Source organism: Macaca nemestrina, chromosome 12 (genome assembly GCF_043159975.1).
Source record: "Macaca nemestrina isolate mMacNem1 chromosome 12, mMacNem.hap1, whole genome shotgun sequence".
Lineage (NCBI taxonomy): Eukaryota > Metazoa > Chordata > Mammalia > Primates > Cercopithecidae > Macaca > Macaca nemestrina.
Window position 1 is genome coordinate 7902563 of NC_092136.1, and position 21900 is coordinate 7924462.

Below are 21900 nucleotides of genomic sequence, written 5' to 3' on the forward strand. Positions count from 1 at the left end.
AAATGAGAAGACAGACAAAGGCAAGGAGGAGCCACACAAATATGGTGGTTGTCTCTAATATTTATTTGTCTGGTTATAAAATTAATATGTGAGGAGCACTGGATTAGGTGAGAACATTTTGAACCCTAGCTGTCACGTGCCACCTGTGGAATCTAGACCAGTGACTTCTCAGAACTGCCATTTCCTCATCTGGTAGACAGGATGGTGAGCCCTGTCTTGCTCACTCCAGGTATGGCAGTGCAGATGAAATGAGATCACAGAGGGGAAGCACTTGGCAAGCTGGAAAGTGCTGACAAATGGAAGGGGTTAGTGTCACCACCCTCAGCTGAGGTAGTACCAAGGTCCAAGATCCTGCCCCTCCCCCTCCCCTAGCCCCTAAAAACACACACGAATGGAGGGCCACTTGCAGCCTTGGTTTCTTGGAGTTAGGGGAGAGGCCACACATCTTCCTCAAGCCTGGCCAGATGGGGCCTCACTGGGGCCCTTCCAGAATCGGGCATCAGCTGTGGCCAGTTGTGTGAGGATCTCCTCCAACTCGGGTCCATCCTCTGGGAAACGCTCGGAGAAGGATCGGATGAGGCCAGCAGCCGAGGCCTCGTATTCCAGAAGCTGCACGTCTGAGTCTGGGGAGGAGATGGAGATAAAATAGCAGCAGGGAAAGGTTTGAATAGGGAAACTGAATCATCATAATAGTCTTAATAATCACAATCACAGCAGCAGCTGTTTCTTACTGAGCTCTGCCAAAAAGAACCTGTGCTCTACATTTTAGGTTAATTACTTAATTTACTCTTTTTTTTTTTTTTTTTTTTTGAGACGGAGTCTCGCTCTGCCGCCCAGGCTGGAGTGCAATGGCCGGATCTCAGCTCACTGCAAGCTCCGCCTCCCGGGTTCACGCCATTCTCCTGCCTCAGCCTCCCAAGTAGCTGGGACTACAGGCACCCGCCACAATACCCGGCTAGTTTTTTGTATTTTTTAGTAGAGACGGGGTTTCACCGTGTTAGCCAGGATGGTCTCGATCTCCTGACCTCGTGATCCGCCCGTCTCGGCCTCCCAAAGTGCTGGGATTACAGGTTAATTTACTCTTTACACTAACCCTGTGAGGAAGGAAATACTACAGGGGGAGTATTAAATGCATTGCTGCTTTCATTCATTCAGTCAGTCAAATAAAGATTTAGGCTGGGCATGGTAGCTCATGCCTGTAATCCCAGCACCTTGGGAGGCCGAGGCGGGAGGATCACCTGAGGTCAGGAGTTTGAGACAAGCCTGGCCAACATGGTGAAACACTGTCTATACTAAACATACAAAAAAATTAGCTGGGCGTGGTGGCACGTGCCCGTAGTCCCAGCTACTCGGGAGGCTGAGGCTGGAGAACCTGGGTGGCAGAGGTTGCAGTGAATGGAGCTCATGCCACTATACTCCAGCCTGGGCGACAGAGTGAGATTCTACCTCAATAAATAAATAAATAAATAAATAATAAAAGTTTTACACCAGGTGCCACACTAGGTGAAACAGATACAGTCCTTGGTGTCCTGAAGCTCACAGTCCAGCAACAACTTCATCTGTCTACTGTGGGACCTGGGGCAAGTTTCCCAACCTCCTAAGCTTCAGTCTCCTCATCTGTAAAGGAGCTGTGGTGATGACATAGTCACACATCGAAGGGGTGCTCAACAAATGCTAGCCACCATGGCATCATTATCTCCGAGCCTGTTTACCAATTTGTTAAATGGGCTGTTCTGAGGGTCCCCTGAATACTCCTGGGAAGTACTGCCCTCAAACACATTTCAACTGCTCTAGCCTCTCTCTGCAACTTGTCATGTTCCATGACATCGCAAGCTGTACAGCAGCAAAGAGCACAGGCTCTGGAGTTCAAGTTCTGGCTGTGCCACCCAAAAGCTGTGTGACCGCAGGCAAATACACAGCCCCTCTGTGCCTCATTTTCCAGCTGAAAAATGAGGATAATAACCATTTCTCTCTGGGTTGTCAGGAGTTAATCCATAGAAAACTTTTACAGTGACCTGGCTGGGTGTGGTGGCTCACGCCTGTAATCCCAGCACTTTGGGAGGCTGAGGCAGGTGGATGACTTGAGGTCAGGAGTTTGAGATCAGCCTGGCCAACATGGTGAAACCCCATCTCTACTAAAAATACAAAATTAGCCAGGCATGTTGGTGGGCGCCTGTAATCCCAGCTTTTCGGAGGCTGAGGCCGGAGAATTGTTTGATTCGGGAGGTGGAGGTTGCAGTGAGCCGAGATCTCACCACTGCCTGCGGGACAGAGTGAGACTCCACCTCAAAAAAAAAAAAATTTTTTTACAGTGCATCACCATCACAGCCGTTGAAAATCCAACCTGTTCTTCAGATCTAGTGGGAACCACCACTTCCTCCCCAGAACGTTCCCAGATCCTCTTAAAGATGGATGCGATCTTCCCTCCTCTAAGTGTTCAGAGTTCTGTTTATATCTTTTGGCTGCTCATTAACACTTCCCTTGTGTGATTATTTATCTCCATATCTTATCCCCAATGAGCTGTCATCACCTCCGGGTCCCCAGTGGCTCCCCCATGGCTCGCACAGGGCTGGACATATCAAAGCAATTGATGGTACTGTCCATGTGGCTGGCATGATTTGTTAATGCACTCATTTGACAGCCACTGAGCAACTCCAATGTGCCAGGCTGTGCATGAGGCACTGGTGTATGCTGCTCCTCCCATCATGAGATGTGACCACCAAAAAAATGGGCAAGCGTGATGGGCACATGAAGAAAATAAAGCTGGGTGGCAGAATAGAGAGGGACTGAAGCAGTTACTTTAGGTTGAGGGGTCAGAGACAACCTCTCTCACAAGGTGCCATTTTACAAGGAGCTGAAGGACAAAAAGAACCAGACAGGCAAAGATCTGGAGGAAGATCATGCCAAGCAGCAAGAACAGCCTATTTAAAGGCTGTAGGAGTGGAGCGAGCTCAGTGGGTAGAAGAAACAGAAGGGTCGGGAGCCCGGAGTACAGTAAGCCAGAGAAGAGGTGGTGAGGCTGGCAAGGGTTGGGGCCAAATCCCAGGAAGCCTCTGGAGGGCACGGAAAAGCATCTAGAATGAGCGTCTTAATAAATACTTTTTCCAGCCGGGCACGGTGGCTCACGCCTGTAATCCCAGCACTTTGGGAGGCCGAGGAGGGCGGATCACCTGAGGTCAGGAGTTCGAGACCAGCCTGGCCAACATGGCAAAACCCTGTCTCTACTAAAAATACAAAAATTAGCCAGGCATGGCGGCACATGCCTGTAATCCCAGCTACTCAGGAGGCTGAGGCAGGAGAATCGCTTGAACCTGGGAGGCAGAGGTTGCAATGAGCCAAGATTGCGCCATTGCACTCCAGCCTGGGCAACAAGAGGGAAACTCCATCTCAGAAAGAAATAAAATAAAAGCTTTTTCCACTGGGCATGGTGGCTCACACCTGTAATCCCAGCACTTTGGGAGGCCGAGGAGGGTGGATCACTTTGAACTCAGGAGTTTAAGACCAGCCAGGCCAACATGGAGAAATCCGGTCTCTACAAAAAATACAAAACTTAGCCGGGTGTGTAGTGCCAGATGCTCGGGAGGCTGAGGCTACAGAATTACTTGAGCCCCGGAAGCAGAGGATGCAGTGAGCCAAGGTCACACCACTGTACTCCAGCCTGGGTGACAGAGTGAGACCCTGTCTCAAAAAATAAATAAATAAACAAAATAAAAATAAAAAAATAAGGCCGGGTACGGTGGCTCACGCCTATAATCCCAGCACTTTGTGAGGCCAAGGTGGGAGGATCACTTGAGGTCAGGAGTTCAAGATCAGCCTAGCCAACATTGTAAAACTCCGTCTCTACTAAAAAAAAAAAATTAGCAGCCAGGTGCGGTGGCTCACGCCTGTAATCCCAGCACTTTGGGAGGCCGAGGTGAGCGGATCACGAGGTCAGGAGATTGAGACCATCCTGGCTAACACGGTGAAACCCCGTCTCTACTAAAAACACAAAAAATTAGGTGGGCACGGTGGCGGGTGCCTGTAGTCCCAGCTACTCGGGAGGCTGAGCCAGGAGAATGGCATGAACCCAGGAGGCAGAGGTTGCAGTGAGCGGAGATCGTGCCACTGCATTCCAGCCTAGGCAACAGAGCGAGACTCCGTCTCAAAAAAAAAAAAAAAAAAAAAAATTAGCTGGGTGTGGTGGCAGGCACCTGTTATCCCAGCTACTCGGAAGGCTGAGGCAGGAGAATCACTTGAACTCAGAGGCGGAGGCTGCAGTGAACCGAGATTGCGCCACTACACTCCAGCCTGGGTGACAGAGCGAGACTCCGTCTCAAAAAAAAAAAAAAAAAAAAAAAAAACCCACCCAAAAAACAAATAAATAAATGCTTTTTCCTCACCAATAATAGGTAATGACTTTTTACAAATATTATTCTATTTAACCCTCAGAACTGCCCAGGACAATGCTTTTTTTTTTTTTTTTTTTTTGAAGAGCTGAGGTCTTGCTCTGCAGTCTTGAACTCCTAGGCTCAAGCGATCCTCCCACCTCACCCTTTCAAGTAGCTGGGACTACAGGCAGGGGCCACCATGCCTGACTCAACCACTCTTAATTTGACTCTTGGCTTCTCCACTAAAAAGGCATAAGCCTTATGCAAATTACTCAAATTACTCTCTGTGCCTCAGTTTCCTTACCTGTAAAATGGGGATAACAAAAATACCTACCTTATTGGGCTACTGTATGGATTTAAAAGGTTAATCCCCAGAAAGCACTTAGAAACTCTAAGAAGGAATTCAGGTTCACTATAATATCAGCAAGCGGTCCGCAATGGCTTTGTGAATGAAGACACCAAAGTCTAGAAAGGTCAAATGACTAGGCCAAGGTCAGAGGGTGGTTCTGAAGCTGGTGCTCTAACCACTCCATAACACCACATCATCTTAGGTGTCTCAAGTGACAAACAGCAGGAAAGATGAATCAAGGGGTGAGAGGAAAGTGAAGGCAGTCAGGGGCTGGGTCCCCAGGGGGTTTGAATTCAAAAGATATAAGCACCTTGTGGCCAGGGCGAGGCTCCGGAATTGTCGCTTGAGAAGGAAGAGGGATGATGCAGCTGTTGATCACCATCCCAGATGCGACCAAGTCACACTGTCCACTGGGTTTCACTAGGCTTGCTGGGTCCCAGCTCCCTCCTGACCTGACCCCCAGCCTGGGTACCCAACAGGTCTAATTCTTTGGTACAAATGCCTGGCTTCCCCCTAAGTCTGCATGTTCTGCTATCCCCTGCTCTGGTGGTATTCTTCAAATCTTCTGTCACTGTCTTACAACTCGCATGACTGTGTGTGTGTCGGGGGGGTGGTGGGTGGTGACCGATACCAAGATTAGGGCCTGAGGTTTGGCATGGGAAGGACCCTGGCAGAAAGGGAAGGGCCATCCCAGGCTGCTCTCCCTGAGCCCTGGGATGGGTTCTTATTGCTTCCCAGAGGGCCCTGTGTGGTGCTCATTAACAGAGCTCAAGAGTCCATTACCTTCAAGGCGAGTGTTGGGCTGAACGATGAGCTTCCGAGATTCCTTACGCAGCAGCACCGTGTCCCTGAGGGTGAGGAAGCACTCCGGGGGCGCATCAGTGACTGCCGCATACCCCTCGTACAGGGCCCGCCCTCCGGCCACATCCCCTGTGGACTTCAGCACCTGTGGGAAGGATGGAGTAAATGTCTAGGATGGGCACTTACCCGGTGTCCACAGGGCTCTGCCACAGGCCACAGCTGATTGTGGTCAGCCCTGGACAGTCTGTGCTATGGTTTGAATGTGTCCCCTCCAAAATTCCGCTGTTGAAACTTATGGTTAAGTTTCAACTTAACCATTAAGGCTCCTTCCTCACAAATGGGATTAAGGCCCTTATAAAAGAGACTTTAAGCTGGGTGTGGTGGCTCACATCTGTAATCTTAGTACCTTGGGAGGAGGAGGCAGGGGATCACTTGAGCCCAGGAGTTTGAGACCAGCCTGGACAATGTGGCAAGACCCTATCCCTATGGAAAAAGTAAATAAATAAATAAAAGGCCAGCCATGGTGGCTCATGCCTGCAATCCTGGGCACTTGGGGAGGCCGAGGTGAGAGGATTACTTGAGCTCAGGAGTTTGAGACCAGCCTGGTTAACATAGTGAGACCTTGTCTCATCTCTAAAAAAAGGAAAAGAAAGATATCCCGGCCCGCGGGATCGTCGAAGCAGGCCCTGGAGGAGGGAGTGGGAATTTGGGGGACAAGAGACACGAGAAATGGAGACAAGACAGTGCTCTGATCAAGTCTCGTTTAATGGCGGTAATGCAGTGCCTTATATACACTTGGAGGGGAAGGGGTTGGGCCAGAGGCGGAGATGATCTCATCGCAGAGGGCGTGACCAAGTAGGTATTGGTTTCTCTGGTCAAACGTCATGTTGCACCTGCGCTGTCAGTTGGTAATTTTCCCGGCACGGGATGGTGCCTGTGCTACAAAGTAACAATTTTCGCCGCCGCGGGGGGGAAAAACAAGTGAAGAAGCAGCAGGAAGAGCGCCATCTATTATGAGGTATTGATACAAAAGAGAAACAACAAATCTAGGGAGGAGGTAGAAGGTGGAAAGGAATAGAGCTCGGGCGTTTAATCATTAATTATTATTTGCTATGGCCGGGGCGCGCAGCTCCGGACAGAAAGAAAGAAAAAGGAAAACAGCCTTCATGCCTGTTTGGCCCTGTTGCCATTTTGCCTTCTCTCATGTGAGGCCACAGCATTCCTTCCAGTCCTCTCCTCCAAATAATTCGTCAACAAGGTATCATCTTGGATGGAAGGGGAGAGCAGCCTTCACCAGACAATGAACCAGCTGGTGCCTTGATCTTGAACTTCCCCACCTCCAGAACTGTCAGAAATAAATTTCTGTTCTTTTTTTTTTTGAGACAGAGTCTCGCTCTGTTGCCCAGACTGGAGTGCAGTGGTGTGATCTTGGCTCACTTCAAACTCCGCCTCCCGAGTCCACGGTATTCTCCTGCCTCAGCCTCCTGGTAGCTGGGACTAAAGGCACCCGCCACCACACCCAACTAACGTTTTGTATTTTTAGTAGAGACGGGGTTTCACCGTGTTAGCCAGGATGGTCTTGACCTCCTGACCTCGTGATCCGCCCGCCTCGGCCTCCCAAAGTGCTGGGATTACAGACGCGAGCCACCACGCCCAGACACTTTTTTTTTTTCTGAGACAGAGTCTCGCTCTGCCACCCAAGCTGGAGTGCAATGGAGCAATCTTGGCTCACTGCAACATCTGCTTCCCGGGTTCAAGCAATTCTCCTAGCTCAGCCTCCCGAGTAGCTGGGACTACAGACACATGCCACCACGTCCGGCTAATTTTTTGTGTTTTTAGTAAAGATGGGGTTTCACTGTGTTAGCCAGGCTGGTCTCCATCTCTTGACCTCGTGATCTGCCCTGCCCTGGCCTCCCAAAGTGCTGGGATTACAGGCGTGAGCCACCACACCTGGCCAATTTCTGTTCTTTATAAATCACCCAGCCTCTGGTATTTTGGTGTGTTACAACAGCACAAAACAGACTAAGACACCCTGCAAAACGCTGGGCCCGGTCACTTACAGGCAGTGTAACCTCGGACAAGTTACTAAACCACTCTATCTCTAACACCTAAACAGGAATATCTCTAAACAGGAATAGTTCTGCTCTCTCACAGTGTTAATGCACTGAATGAGTGAGAAACACAGATCAGTGATTAGCACAGAGTAAATGCCCACAAAATTAAAGCTAATGTTTCTCATTTGATTATCTCATCTGACATGTAAACAAGGCAGGTATGACCATTACCCTTTATAAAATAAAACATTTCTGGTTGGGTGCGGTGGCTCACACCTATAATCCCAGCACTTTGGGAGGCCGAGGCGGGCAGATCACCTGAGGTCAGGAGTTCAAGACCAGCTTGGCCAACATGGTGAAACCCTGTCTCTACAAAAATACAAAAACTAGCCGGGCATGATGGCGGTGCCTGTAGTCCCAGCTATTCAGGAAGCTGAGGCGGGAGAATTGCTTGAATCCAGGAGGTGAAGGTTGCGGTGAGCCAAGATTGCACCATTGCACTCGAGCCTGGGTGACAAAGTGAGACTCTATCTCAAAAATAAATAAATAAATAAAATAAAAATAAAATAGGCCGGGCGCGGTGGCTCAAGCCTGTAATCCCAGCACTTTGGGAGGCCAAGACGGGCGGATCACGAGATCAGGAGATCAAGACCCTCCTGGCTAACACGGTGAAACCCCGTCTCTACTAAAAAATACAAAAAACTAGCCGGGCGAGGTGGCGGGCGCCTGTAGTCCCAGCTACTCGGGAGGCTGAGGCAGAAGAATGGCGGGAACCCGGGAGGCAGAGCTTGCAGTGAGCCGAGATCCGGCCACTGTACTCCAGCCTTGGCAACAGAGCGAGACTCCGTCTCAAAAATAAATAAAATAAAATAAAATAAAATAAAACATTTCTTACACATACAAGATATAGTATGTATACTGTAAATAACATTAAAACAGACACTGGGGCCAGGCGCAGTAGCTCACGCCTGTAATCCCAACACTTTGGGAGAACGAGGCGGGCGGATCATGAGATCAGTAGATCAAGACCATCCTGGCTAACAATGTGAAACTCCGTCTCTATTAAAAATACAAAAAGTTTGGCCAGGCACGATGGCTCACGCCTGTAATCCCAGCACTTTGGGAGGCTGAGGCAGGTGGATCACAAGGGCAGGAGATGGAGACCACCCTGGCTAACACAGTGTCTTTTAGCTGTCTCTACTAAAAATACAAAAAATTAGCCAGGCATGGTGGCGGGCACCTGTAGTCCCAGCTACTCGGGAGGCTGAGGCAGGAGAATGGCATGAACCTGGAGGGCGGAGGCTGTAGTGAGCCCAGATTGTGCCACTGCACTCCAGTCTGGGCAACAGAGCGAGGCTTCGTCTCAAAAAAAAAAAAAAGGCTGGGCGCGGTGGCTCATGCCTGTAATCCCAGCACTATGGGAGGCCAAGGTGGGTGGATCACAAGGTCAGGAGATCGAGACCACAGTGAAACCCCGTCTCTACTAAAAATACAAAAAATAAGCTAGGCACAGTGGTGGGCACCTGTAGTCCCAGCTACTCGGGAGGCTGAGGCAGGAGAATGGCCTGGGAGGCGGAGCTTGCAGTGAGCCGAGATCGTAGCCACTGCACTCCAGCCTGGGCGACAGAGCGAGACTCCATCTCAAAAACAAACAAACAAACAAAATTAGCTGGGTGTGGTGGCACGTGCCTGTAATTCCAGCTACTCGGAGGAGAATCGCTTGAACCCGGGAGACGGAGGCTGCAATAAGCCAAGAACTTGCCACTGCATTCCAGCCTGGGCAACAGAGCGAGACTCCATCTCAAAAACAAACAAACAAACAAACAAAAACAAAAAAAAAATACCAAAAAGAAAAACAGACACTCATACAACCCCCACCTCACCTCAGAGTTAGTTCTACTGCTTCTGCTTGACTGCACTCTGTGGCTGCCCCCATCTAAGGAAACCACTATCCTTGATATTGTACTTTTTTTTTTTTTTTTTTTTTTGAGATGGAATCTCGCTGTCACCAGGCTGGAGTGCAGTGGCACGATCTCGGCTCACTGCAACCTCCACCTCCCGGGTTCCAGTGATTCTCCTGCCTCAGCCTCCCGAGTAGCTGGGACTACAGGCGCATGCCACCACACCCGGCTAATTTTTTAGTTTTAGTAGAGAAGGGGTTTCACCATGTTGGCCAGGCTGGTCTTGAACTCCTAACCTCAGGTGATCTGCCCGCCTCAGCCTCCCAAAGTGTTGGGATTACAGGCATGAGCCACCGCGCCTGGCCTTTTTGTACTTTTAGTAGAGATGGGGTTTCACCATGTTAACCAGGCTGGTCTGAAACTCCTGACCTCAGGTGATCTGCCCGCCTCGGCCTCCGAAATTGCTGGGATTACAGGCGTGAGCCACTGCGCCCAGCTGGTGCTTTTTGCTAATAATGCAGATGTGAACATCCCTGTATGTCTCCTGATGAACAGATGCAAGTTTTTCCAGAACTGATTCTGTGTAGGTGACAGGAATGCACAACTTTAAGAGATGATGCTGCTGTTTCTTGAAATTCATATGTAATTCAGCCTTCCAAAAGCAGTGGGTGGCAGTCCTCATTGCTCAGTCTACTAAGTGGATGCTGGCAGTTATCAATTTCTGCCATGCTGGTGGGTATCAGTTGTAACTTACGTAGCTTAGGTCGAGCTTACCTAATTACTAACAAGGTTGAGCATCTTCCCTTAGTTGGTCAAGGGCAATTCATTTTCCTCTTCTGTTCATTTTTGCTTATTTTCTGTTGGGTTATCTTTTCTCCCTCACTTTTTTTTTTTTTTTGAGACGGAGTCTCACGCTGTTGCCCAGGCTGGAGTGCAGTGGCGCGATCTCGGCTCACTGCAAGCTCCGCCTCCCGGGTTCCCGCCATTCTCCTGCCTCAGCCTCCTGAGTAGCTGGGACTACAGGTGCCCGCCACCGCGCCCGGCTAATTTTTTTTGTATTTTTAGTAGAGACGGGGTTTCACTGTGGTCTCGATCTCCTGACCTTGTGATCCGCCCGCCTCGGCCTCCCAAAGTGCTGGGATTACAGGCTTGAGCCACCGCGCCCGGCCTCCCTCACTTTTTTTTTCTTTTTTTTTTTTTTTGAGACGGAGTCTTGCTCTGTTGCCCGGGCTGGAGTGCAGTGGCCGGATCTCACCTCACTGCAAGCTCCGACTCCCAGGTTTACGCCATTCTCCTGCCTCAGCCTCCCGTGTAGCTGGGACTACAGGCGCCCGCCACCTCGCCCGGCTAGTTTTTTGTATTTTGTAGTAGAGACGGGGTTTCACCGTGTTAGCCAGGATGGTCTCGATCTCCTGACCTCGTGATCCGCCTGTCTTGGCCTCCCAAAGTGCTGGGATTACAGGCTTGAGCCACCGCGCCCGGCCCCTCACTTTTTTTTAAAAAAGTTTTTTCTTTCTTTATTTTTTGAAACAGAGTCTCGCTGTGTTGCCCAGGATGGAGTGCAGTGGCATGATCTCAGCTCACTGCAACCTCCACCTTCCAGGTTTGAGCGATTTTCCTGCCTTAGCCTCCTGAGTAGCTGGGATTACAAGCGCCTGCCAATACGCCTGGCTAATTTTTTATATTTTTGGTAGAGATGGGTTTTACCATGTTGTCCAGGCTGTTCTCAAACTCCTGACCTCAAGTGATCCATCTGCCTTGGCCTCCCAAAGTGCTGGGATTACAGGCGGGAGCGACTGTGCTCGGCTGAAAAGTTCTTTATGTATTTTAGATATGAACCCTTTGTTAGTACAGTAGTCCCCACAGATACATGGAGGATATGTTCCAAGACCATGTAGTACAGGGCCCTATATATACACTGTTTTTTCACCATACATACACACCTATGAGAAAGTTTAATTTATAAGTTAGGCACAGGAAGAGATTAACAATAACTACTAATAAAATAGAACAAATGTAACAAAATAATGGAATAAAAGTTAGGTGAATACAGCCTCTCTCTCAAGTATCTTTTTTTTCTTTTTGAGGCAGTGTGTCACTGTGTCACCCAAGCAGGAGGGCAGTGACGCAATCTTGGCTTGCTGCAACCTCCAACTCCCAGATTCACGTGGTTCTCATACCTCAGCCTCCTGAGTGGCTGGGATTACAGGCGCCTGCCACCATGCCCAGCTAATTTTTGTATTTTTAATAGAGACAGAGTTTCGCCATGTTGGCCAGGCTGGTCTTGAATTGCTGACCTCAGGTGATCAGCCCGTCTGGGCCTCCCAAAATGCTGAGATTACAGGAGTGAACCACCACACCCAGCCTAAAAATATCTTGTTGTATTTTATTGCAGCTAATTACAGCCGCAGAAAGCAAAACTGTGGATAAGCGGGGACTAACCATATGTGTTGTAAATATCCTATCCTAGTGTAACACTTGACACCTTCTTTATGGTAACTTTTGATCAATGTTATCTTTTCTTTTTCTTTTAGAGACAGAATCTAGCTCTGTCGCCCAGGCTAGAGTGCAGTGGCAATCAGGGCTCACTGCAGCCTCTACCTCCTGTGCTCAAGAAATCCTCCCATCTCAGCCTCCTGTGTGGCCACGACCACAGGCGTGCATCACCATACTTGGCTATTTTTAATTTTTTTTTTTTTTTTGAGACAGAGTTTCGCTCTTGTTGCCCAGGCTGGAGTGCAGTGGCCCGATCTTGGTTCACCACAACCTCTACGTCCTGGGTTCAAACAATTCTCCTGCCTCAGCCTCCCAAGTAGCTGGGATTACAGGTATGCACCACCACACCCGACTAATTTTGTATTTTTAGTAGAGACGGGGTTTCTCCATGTTGGTCAGGCTGGTTGCAAACTCCCAACCTCAGGTGATCTGCCCGCCTTGGCCTCCCAAAGTGCCGGGATTACAGGCATGAGCCACCGCGGCCGGCCACACTTGGCTATTTTTTAAATTTTTTGTAGAGATGAGGTCTCACTATGTTGCCTAGGCTGGTCTTGAACTCCTAGACTCAAGGAATCTAGCCTACCAAAGTGCTGGGATTACAGGCATGAGCCATCACACGCAGCCAAATTGATCATTTTTATTGGTATACAAAGTTCATATTGTATATTTACTCTCAGCATCACTCAGCCATATTTCTTACAGCTTATCCAACCTTCTCTCTGGGGCTGTTTCTTTTTCCTAAATTATATCCTGTAGAAGTGTTGTTACTGACGGTTTATTAATGGTAAACTGTTTTTGTTTGTCTAAAAATGTCCTTCATTCTTAAAGATGTCCTGGCTGGGCGCGTTGCCTCACACCTGTAATCCCAGCACTTTGGGAATTCAAGGTGGGTGGATCACCTGAGGTCAGGAGTTCAAGACCAGCGTGGCCAACATGGTGAAACCCCGTCTCTACTAAAAATACAAAAATTAGCCGGGCGTGGTGGCGGGAGCCTGCAATCCCAGCTACTCAGGAGGTTGAGGCAGGAGAATCACTTGAACCCAGGAGAAGAAGGTTGCAGTGAGCTGAGATCATGCCATTGTACTCCAGCCTGGGCAACAAGAGCAAAACTCTGTCTCAAAAATAAACAAACAAACAAACAAATAAATACATAAAAGATGTCCTTATTCTTTTTTTTTTTTTTTTAGAGATAGGGTCTCATTCTGTCACCCAGGCTGGAGTGTAGTGGTACAATCATGGCTCACTGCAGCCTCCACCTCTCAGGCTCAAGTGATCCTCCCACTTCAGCTTCTGGAGTAGCTGGAACTATAGGCGCGCACTACCGTGCCTGGCTAATTTTTGTATTTTTTGTAGAGACGAGGTTTTTGCCATGTTGCCCAGGCTAGTCTTGAACTCCTGAGCTCAAGTGATCCGCCCTCCTCGGCCTCCCACAGTGCTGGGATCACAGGCGTGAGGCACCCGGTGTGCTTACATGTTTACTGGCTACCTTTCCTCACTGCAGCGTAAGAGAACTGCTCACAGCTTATTCTCCGTGCCTGGCACATGGTAACACTCTGCCCCTGGAGAGGTTGGCGGGGGCCCATCCAGGCGAGAGGGCTTTGCTTACCTGAAGCCTCCGCAGGAAGCGCTCTAGAGCAGGCTTGCCCACAGACCGGATCTTGCTGCGGTCGAGGCGGACCCGGGCATCTGGGCGCCCATCAGAGCCTGTGGTGGGAGTGATGGTAACGAGTCCCTCGCCAGCCTCCAGCAAGACTCTCAGGATCACAAACCGGGCCTGCATATGGGCCTGCCGGGGTGGGGAAAGACAGCATTTGTAGCCCGTATCAAGTGCTTGGTCCTAGGCTTGGTCCTTGGTCCCAGTTGCTCATTTATTGGCAACTGTTATTGTCATTCTCCCCCACCCTGTGGGTCCTTTTCTGCTTATTCCCCTCCCCTCAAATGCTTCCTCCTTCCTCTGCTAACAGAGAGAGCAGGCTGCACTAGGAGACAGGGAGGCCATTTCCAGGTAGGACCTGGTGCCCATGCTCCCCATGTCACCCACCGTGATCCCTGCTCCTCCGGATCCCCCGCTGAGGACAGCAGCTACCCCCTCCAGGGTCCCCAAACACTTTCTCCTCCACAACCTTGTTTGTGCTCAAAAGGGGAACCAAGTAAGCGTCATTATCCCCAGTTTGCAGATGATAAAACAGAGGCCCAGAGAAGTGGAGGGACTTCTTTAGGGGCACACAGCTAGTAAAGGAAGAGCCACAACTCAGACCCACATTTCTGGACCCTGAATGATGTCACATCACCTCCTCAAACCACACCCATCTGATTTTGTCAAAAAGTTTCTATTGCTGGCAGGGCGCGGTGGCTCATGCCTGTAATCCCAGCACTTTGGGAGGCTGAGGCGGGTGGATCATGAGGTCAAGGGATCGAGACTATCCTGGCTAACACGGTGAAACCCTGTCTCTACTAAAAAATACAAAAAATTAGCCAGGCGTGGTGATATGCGCCTGTAGTCCCAGCTACTCAGGAGGCTGAGGGAGGGGAATCACTTGAACCTGGGAGGCGGAGGTTGCAGTGAGCCAAGATCACGCCCCTGCACTCCAACCTGGTGACAGAGCGAGACTCTGTCTCAAAAAAAAAAAAAAAAAAAGAAAAAGAAAAAAAATTTCTATCACTTACCCCATGTCCAAAGGACACAAAATGGAGCCGTGGCACTGAATGGCCCTGGAGGCACCGTATAGATGCGAATCCTGGCTCTGCCACTTAGTGGCAAGTTGCTTCATCTCCTTGTGCCTCAATTTCTCTTCTCAAAATGAGGGTAACAACAGCACCTACCTCCTGGCGTAGTGAATTCATGGAGGGTGCTTAGAATTGTGTGTGGCACAGAGGGCGTCAACTGCGAGGAGTCCTAACAAAATCACCTCATCTGATTCACCGTGAAATGGTGGCCGGGGAGAGTCCTACTCCCACTTCACAGACAGGAACTCTGGGGCTCACGAGAGTGATGTGACTTGCCCCCCAAACAGTGGAGTCTGGCATTAAACCCTGTTCATCTGCCTTAAAGGTACAGCGGTCCCATCCTTGCACCCTGATCTTGGCAGGCTGATCATCCTTGTAGGCTCCCTTCCGCCTCCTGGGGGCCCCACCCAGGCCCCACCTGTCGCCAGTTGGAGGCCTCAGGTGTGTAGAACTCCAGAGCGAGCAGCCCGGCCCGAACCATGTTGAGCCAGTTCACGTAGATCACGTCCTCCGCATCAGCCCCCTCAAAGCCAAAGATCCTGTGAGACGGGCAGGCAGGTGGCAGGATGGTCAGAGGCTACCCTGTCCCCATTCCACCGGCCGCCACCACCCACCCTCCATGCCCCCAGGGCTGGCCACTGCACCGGGACAGCCCACCCCTTGGCTTTGCTGCTCTTACTCCAGCACTTCCGGGTGGAGACAGAGGTAGAGGCCCACGCTCTCAGCCCGGCACTCTTCGTAGCTGGAGGCGATGGTGCTGAACTTGCTGTCCCAGGTCTCCCCGCTCCGATACCAGCTCTGAATCTGGAAAAAGAGCTCCACTGTCAGGCTTAGGGTGGCCACTGCCCCACCCCACCTGTGCCCACCCTCCCAGCACCCTGGGGCTCTACTGAGGCCTCCCTCACCTGCTCGCCCGTCTCTGGGTTGATCACTGTCTCCTGGTCAAAGTTGAATGCTCCTTTTTCATCCTGCAGAACACAGGGTGGGTGAGGGAAAGGCACCCCCAGCTGGATCCAGGCCTCCAGCGCCAGAATCCATGGGCCCAGAGAGTGGCTCAGGAAAGCAAGTGGGAGCGCAGGAGCAGCAGGTCCGTCCACACACTGATGCCTGCACAGCCCTGAGCCCTGTGACGCTGGCTGCCTCCTCAGAGCCATCAGGAACGCGAGAACCAGAGATGCCTACCCCACCGCACAGAGAGGAGAACCGAGGGCCAGACAGTCGAGGAACTTGCCCCAAGTCCTGTGAGGACCCAGATCTGGTGTCTCCAGACCCCAGTAGGAGATGCTCCAATGGGTGGGCCAGAGAGCCCAGCTGTGCCCACCACGGGCTTCTGGTCTGGCTCCTGGCACTGCCACTCCCACTGCATGCCATGCGTCTTTCATGCAGCGTCCTTTTAATCCTCACAACCATCTTCTGAGGACAGTGCTACTATTATCCCACTTCACAGATGAGGAAACTGAGGCTTGGAGCCTAAGAGCCCCAAACTGGAGTCAGAGCACACAACCTCCGTGGACACTGTCTCTCAACACTAATACCTGTTTGCTGAGGACCTACTGTGTGTCAGGGCTTACTGTCTTCACCTTTACTCCTCACAACAGCCCACACAGCAGGGGTCAGGAATCTCATTTTACAGATGGGCCAACTGAGGGTTGGTGAAGGAGCTGACTTATCCAAGGCCACACACAGCCTGGATAAAGTCTGGACAAGGCGTTTCGCCAGCCTGCTGCCTCAGCAGCTGTTCTGCGCATCCTCCTGACCCCGGGGCCCAGTTCCAGCCCTTCCCCATCCAGGGAAGCAGCCCCACACCCCCAGAAGCAGGGCCAACCAAGAACCCTGCCCTCGGAAGGGAGGGGCCACACCCCACCCCACTTCTGGTCATCTCCATGCTGGGGGTCCACATCAGCTTTTCAGCCCCCCCATAAAAGGTTGTCTGTGTTTCCATATTCCCTGGGTAGGTGTGGAGGGGACTCCAGTCACGCTGGCTGGCTGGCAAGAAGGGGCTGCTCTGGGGAGAAGTGGCTCCCTACGATACCTGGAAAAGCCCAGGCTCCACGGAACAGCAGCGCAAACAAAGATAGCACTGCTGCCTCAGATGGGAGCACCCAGAGATGCCCCCTACCCCCAGTGTCTGTCCTGGGGCTGCTGGAGCCATGCCCTTAGGGTGTGCTTCCTTAGCCTGAGCCAAGCAATTCCTCCTGGTGTGGGGAACAGCAGCTGAACTGTCCCAGAGGGCCCTCTACACCCCGGCTCTACACCAGGCCTCTGAGCTCCTGGGACATCTTGAGGAAGGGCAAGACAGGGTCTTCTCTGCTTAAGGGGCCGTTTTCCCCACCCAACCCACAGCCCCTGAGGGCAGAGGCTAGAGCAGCTTCACCACTGGGTAGGGCAGGTTGTGGGGAGTGGAGCTGTGGGCTGGGGTACCAGGGCTGGCCACTGCCTTCTTACCTGTACGAAGAGCTTGCCGCTGCCATGGCCCAGCAGCTCGTGCAGGCCCACCTGCACATCGAAGGAGGGCCCCTTCCAGAGGATGTACAGATCCTGCCAAGACAAGCAGAGACCTGCGCTGTCCACTGGCCGGCCCTGGCCACAGAGCCTGTCGGCCTCCCCTCCCCTGGGCCATGGGCCCATCTCAGTGCATGTACTTGGTAAAGGCCGACTGTGCTCCACCCCACAGCCCATCTCATCCTTGCAACAACCCAGGAGGAAGGGAGGGATGCCCCCCTAGTGTGACCCGAGAAGAAACCGAGGCTCCAAAGTCCGCACGGTCATGTGGTTGGGAAGTGGCAGAGCCAGGACGGAAGCTGTGTGCTTTCCTCTCTACTGCTCTGGGCTGTCTGCCTTCCCGAGTCCGCTGAGGAAGGTGAGGCCCAGCCCCAACCCTCCAACTGCTGGCACCCACCTTGTCATCCTCCTCCAGAAAGGTGAGCTTCTCCCGCTGCGTGGCGTAGGCCACAGCCAGCACATTCCCCAGTGACACGTTCTTAAAGCCTTCCGTCTGCCTCAGGTCATCGTCTGGAGAAGGCGGAGAAGGACCAGGAAGAAGAGGCAAGGGTCAAAGGTCACAGACAAGAGGCACAGGGCAGTTTGTGGAGAGTGTGTGTGTGGAGAGGGAGGGGCGACTCTAAAAGGAGGCTTCTGGGGCTCGGGGGCTGGGCCTGCCAACACTTACAATTGGGGATGTTGATGCCAGCAGGGATGCCGGAGCCAGCAAAGGTGAGAACATCCAGGGAGGTGAAGTCGGGGGTGAGGAACTTGTCCTTCTCAAAGGCTGGGGGCCAGGGCAGCTCCTTCAGCAGCTGCTCTGCGCTCGCCACTAGCCGCTCAAACTTGGCACTCATGGCCTTGTTCACCACAGCTACAAAACCTGCAGGGGAGGGAGGGAGCTGTGGCTTGGCAGGGTTCCAGGAGGGCTCTCACTTCACCCTACTCCAGCCATCACGCATGTACTGAATGCCTACTGTATGCAGTCACCCTGGGCTGGCAGCTGGGGACAGCAGTGACCCAGGTCTGGGCCCTACTAGGTCAGGACCTGGACAGGAAAGCTGCAGCTGCACAAACCTGTCTCCCCCTCAGGCCCCTGGGCCGCCTGCCCCTTCTCCCTGGGCCTGGGTCTAGTGGCTCACCCCTGAGCCCCAGCAGGCTGTGTGCTCTCCTCCCAGACTAATCTCTCCGGCTTTAACAGGCAGATGCTCAGACTCTTCTACATCCAGCGGCTGGGGAGGATTAGGGCAGCCAGAGAAGTGGCTGAATCCTCAGGCTGGATGCCCTGCCTTCCACAGGTGGGTCCCCTGGGGAAGGGGGTGGGGGCCGAGGCAGCCTGCCACCAGCCTGGGATGACAGCCCCAGGTCAGGTCCAGTCACAATGTCCATCCTGCTTCCAGCCACTGAGTGTAGCAGTCTGCATCCTAACCACACTGGTGCTGAGGTCAGGCTATTTGGCCCAAGGTCACACAGCCTGGAAATGGTGAAGCTAGGCTTGGGAGGCACATGTCTACCTGGAGCCTGTGCCCTGACCAGACACCAGAGGCAGCACAGCAAAGTAGCTCAGAGCCAGAGTTTCTGAGTCACCCCCCAACTGTGCCTCAGTGCTCACACCTGTTAAGTGAGGATAAACATCCTCATGGGGTGATGAACTCTAAATTAGTTAATATAGCTAAGCTTCTTACAACAGTGCCCAATACACTGTAAATGGTGTTTATTTACGATGGCTGTTGTTATTGTTATGGTTATGGCTGAGTGGGGGTGGGGAGAACCATCAGGGGACACTGGACACGTGGACTTGGATGTGGGGGAAGGGACTGTGACTGACCTCCTCCTCCCCGAGGAAGTTACCTTCAAATTCTCCTCGGGAACCAAAGGGGTCACGGTAGCTCTCGATGAACCCGATGTAACTGGGGGAGAGAAGGGCAGAGGTGGAGGAGGGGCGGGCAGGAGGGGGCGGGTGGGGTGGAGCTGGCGGCTCACCTCTCCACGATGGGGCCTTTGTCCTGGATCCAGAAGCGGGAGCCCCTCTTGTGGGCCTCGATGGAGCCCTGGGTGAAGCTCTCTATATACTGGGCCAGCATCTGCCCCTGGTGGCTGTTGGCTGCATACACCTGAGGTGAGCAGGAGTCGGTCAGCCTTGTGTGAGGTCAACCCACCTCCACACCAGCTTTGCTGCCCAGAGGGGTCCTCAGCCCGCACGCCTCAGTCCCCAGCCAGTCCAACCTTGGCTTTCTCCAGCTGCTCCACCACCTTCTGGAGGATGGGCGCATAGTCCCCTCGGGTCACCTGGAAAGGGCTTCCCCGGAATTCATAGCTCTTCAGCTTGGAAGTCATCTCAGAGTCCAGGGAAGGCTCTGGGGAAAGAAGGTGTCACTCAGAGAAAAGGCCGGAGTAAGACACCTCCGTCAGCTTTTCCCCGTAGCACTCTTTCACTCTAAGATCTTCAATGGCTCCCTGTAGCCAACAGACATGAGTATAAACTCTCGTCTTCCAAAATATATATATCAGCCAGGCACGGTGGCTCACACCTGTAACCCCAGCACTTTGGGAGGCCGAGGCGGGCAGATCGCCTGAGGTCTGGAGTTCATGACCAGTCTGGCCAACATGGTGAAATCCCGTCTCTACTCAAAATACAAAATTAGCTGGGCGTGGTGGCAGGCACCTGTAATCCCAGCTACTCAGGAGGTTGAAGCAGGAAAATCGCTTGAAGCAGGAGACACAGGTTGCAGTGAGCTGAGATCGCGCTGCTGCACTCCAGCCTGGGCAACAGAGAGAGACTCCAGCCCAAAAAAACAAACACAAAAACGAAAACAAAAAAACCCAAAAACTAAAAAACAAAAATATATGTATCACATAACATGTGTTTTCCATGTGTTAACTCCTTTAAGCCTCACTCTAACTCTGGGGGGAGGCAGAAATTATCATCTCCATTTCACTGATGGGAAACTAAGGCATCGAGAGTTTATGTGGACAGCAAGTAGCAGATTGGATTTAAAAAGACAGTCACATCCCAAACGTAATCAACAGTCCCATGGGGAGACAAGAGGGTGGCTGGGAAAAGGAGCTGTGACGATAGCAGAAGGGAGCTGGAGTGAAGTTGGGGGGCTGGGCAGCCTTCCAGAAGCTGGAAAAGGCAAGCGGGGGCAGGTGCCTCCTGAGACTCCAAAATGAATGCGGCCCAGCCTTGCTTTTAGACTCTGGACCCCTGCAACTGTAATAAGTTCATGTTGTTTTGTGCCACTAAATTTGTGGCAATTTGTTACAGAAGCAATGGGATATTTACACACTATTGTATTTTCCTTGTTGTCTCTGATCAATAAAATATACTTCAAGGCTATGTAAAAACAAACGAGCAAAAACAGCCACAATATTTCCTGTCTTACACCTTTTTTTTTTTTTTAATTTGAGATAGGATTTTGCAAGGTTGCCCAGCTGATCTCAGACTGCTGGGCTCAAGCGATCCTCCTGGCTCAGCCTCCTGAATAGCTGGGATTACAGGTATGAGCCATCATGTCCAGCTCAACTGTGACTTTGCCCATGGAGACGTGGGATGTGTTCCCTCCTCCTGAAGCCAGGAAGGCTGTGACTTCAGCAGCAGGGACACCATGTGCTGAGGCCAGGTCACACAAGGTGAGCAGGCTTCCGCCTGGCTCTCCTGGGAGGCTCACTCTGGGAGCCCAGCTACCACAAACAATAGGAGGGTGCCATGTGATGTATTTTAGTCAACAGCGCAGCTGGGTTCCAGCCGGCAGCCAGCACCTGCGTGTGAGCCAATAAGCCTGGGGATGCTTGCGGCCCCAAGCTGTCGAGTCTTCCCAGCTGAGGCCCCAGACACGGTCACCCAGCAACCGGCTGTTCCTACTGTGCTCTACCTGCATTCCTGACCCAGTGTCCATGAGCATGAAAAGGCGGTTTTGTATCACTACATTTGGGGAGCATTTGTTCCACAGCAATAGATAATGACCCACTCAGGCAGCCCGGCTCCAGGGCCACATTCAACCACTGCCTGACACTGCATCCTGTACTGTAAGTATAAGCCCAGCTTATATTCCAGTGAGATCAACTCCTGTTCCTCTGAACCCACATCTGCCATCATCTCCCCGGTGGAAGCTCAGATCCACCAAGCGCTGGGCACCGGGGAGACAACAGTGGATGAAACACACAGGCCCTTCTCTTGCAGAGCTTGTAGTCAGGAGAGCTACTGAGTGTGGCAATGGGAAGAGAGAAGGGCATGGACTTAGTTATGGGAAGATGGGGAAAGGTCCTGGGGAAGGCAATGTCCACGCATGGCCTAGAGCATGGGGAGGAGGTGGCCAGGGGACAAAGAGAGGCTGGAGGGGGTTCCGCATGGGAAGTGGGGAATAGATTGTGCAAAGACCTGGACAGGGGCCAGGCGCGGTGGCTCATGCCTATAATCCAGCACATTGGGAGGCCGAGAGGCAGGCGGATCACCTGAGGTCAGGAGTTTAGGACCAGCATGGCCAAATGGCGAAACCTCGTCTCTACTAAAAATACAAAAATTAGCCAGGTGTGGTGATGGGCGCCTGCAATTCCAGCTATTCTGGAGGCTGAGGCAGGAGAATCGCTTGAACCCAGGAGGCAGAGGTTGCAGTGAACCAAGGTCGCACCACTGCACTCTAGCCTGGGCACTCCAGCCTGGGCGATACAGCAAGACTCTGTCTCAAAAAATAAAAACAAAAACAAAAGACCTAGAGAGGGTC

At 51.9% G+C, this 21900-nt stretch overlaps 1 protein-coding gene across 3 annotated transcripts in view; it reads right to left on the reverse strand.

Moving 5' to 3' along the window:
* Nucleotides 1–23: 23 nt before the first annotated feature.
* Nucleotides 24–21900, reverse strand: part of LOC105469638 (dipeptidyl peptidase 3) — a 32318-nt gene continuing 10441 nt past the window's right edge. For 2 of the 3 annotated variants that reach the window (XM_011720946.2, XM_011720945.2), the window contains exons 7-18: nt 19403–19533; nt 19160–19290; nt 19028–19086; nt 17865–18059; nt 17595–17707; nt 17141–17233; nt 15601–15663; nt 15375–15499; nt 15114–15234; nt 13575–13754; nt 5500–5662; nt 24–623 (exon numbers count right to left, since the gene is read on the reverse strand). In XM_011720946.2, coding sequence (XP_011719248.1) covers nt 451–623; nt 5500–5662; nt 13575–13754; nt 15114–15234; nt 15375–15499; nt 15601–15663; nt 17141–17233; nt 17595–17707; nt 17865–18059; nt 19028–19086; nt 19160–19290; nt 19403–19533 — 1547 coding nt within the window. In that variant the 3' untranslated portion in view covers nt 24–450. Of the gene's footprint in view, nt 624–5499; nt 5663–6264; nt 6526–13574; nt 13755–15113; nt 15235–15374; nt 15500–15600; nt 15664–17140; nt 17234–17594; nt 17708–17864; nt 18060–19027; nt 19087–19159; nt 19291–19402; nt 19534–21900 lie in introns of those variants that run through there. The other variant, XM_071074222.1, reaches the window with a different exon arrangement.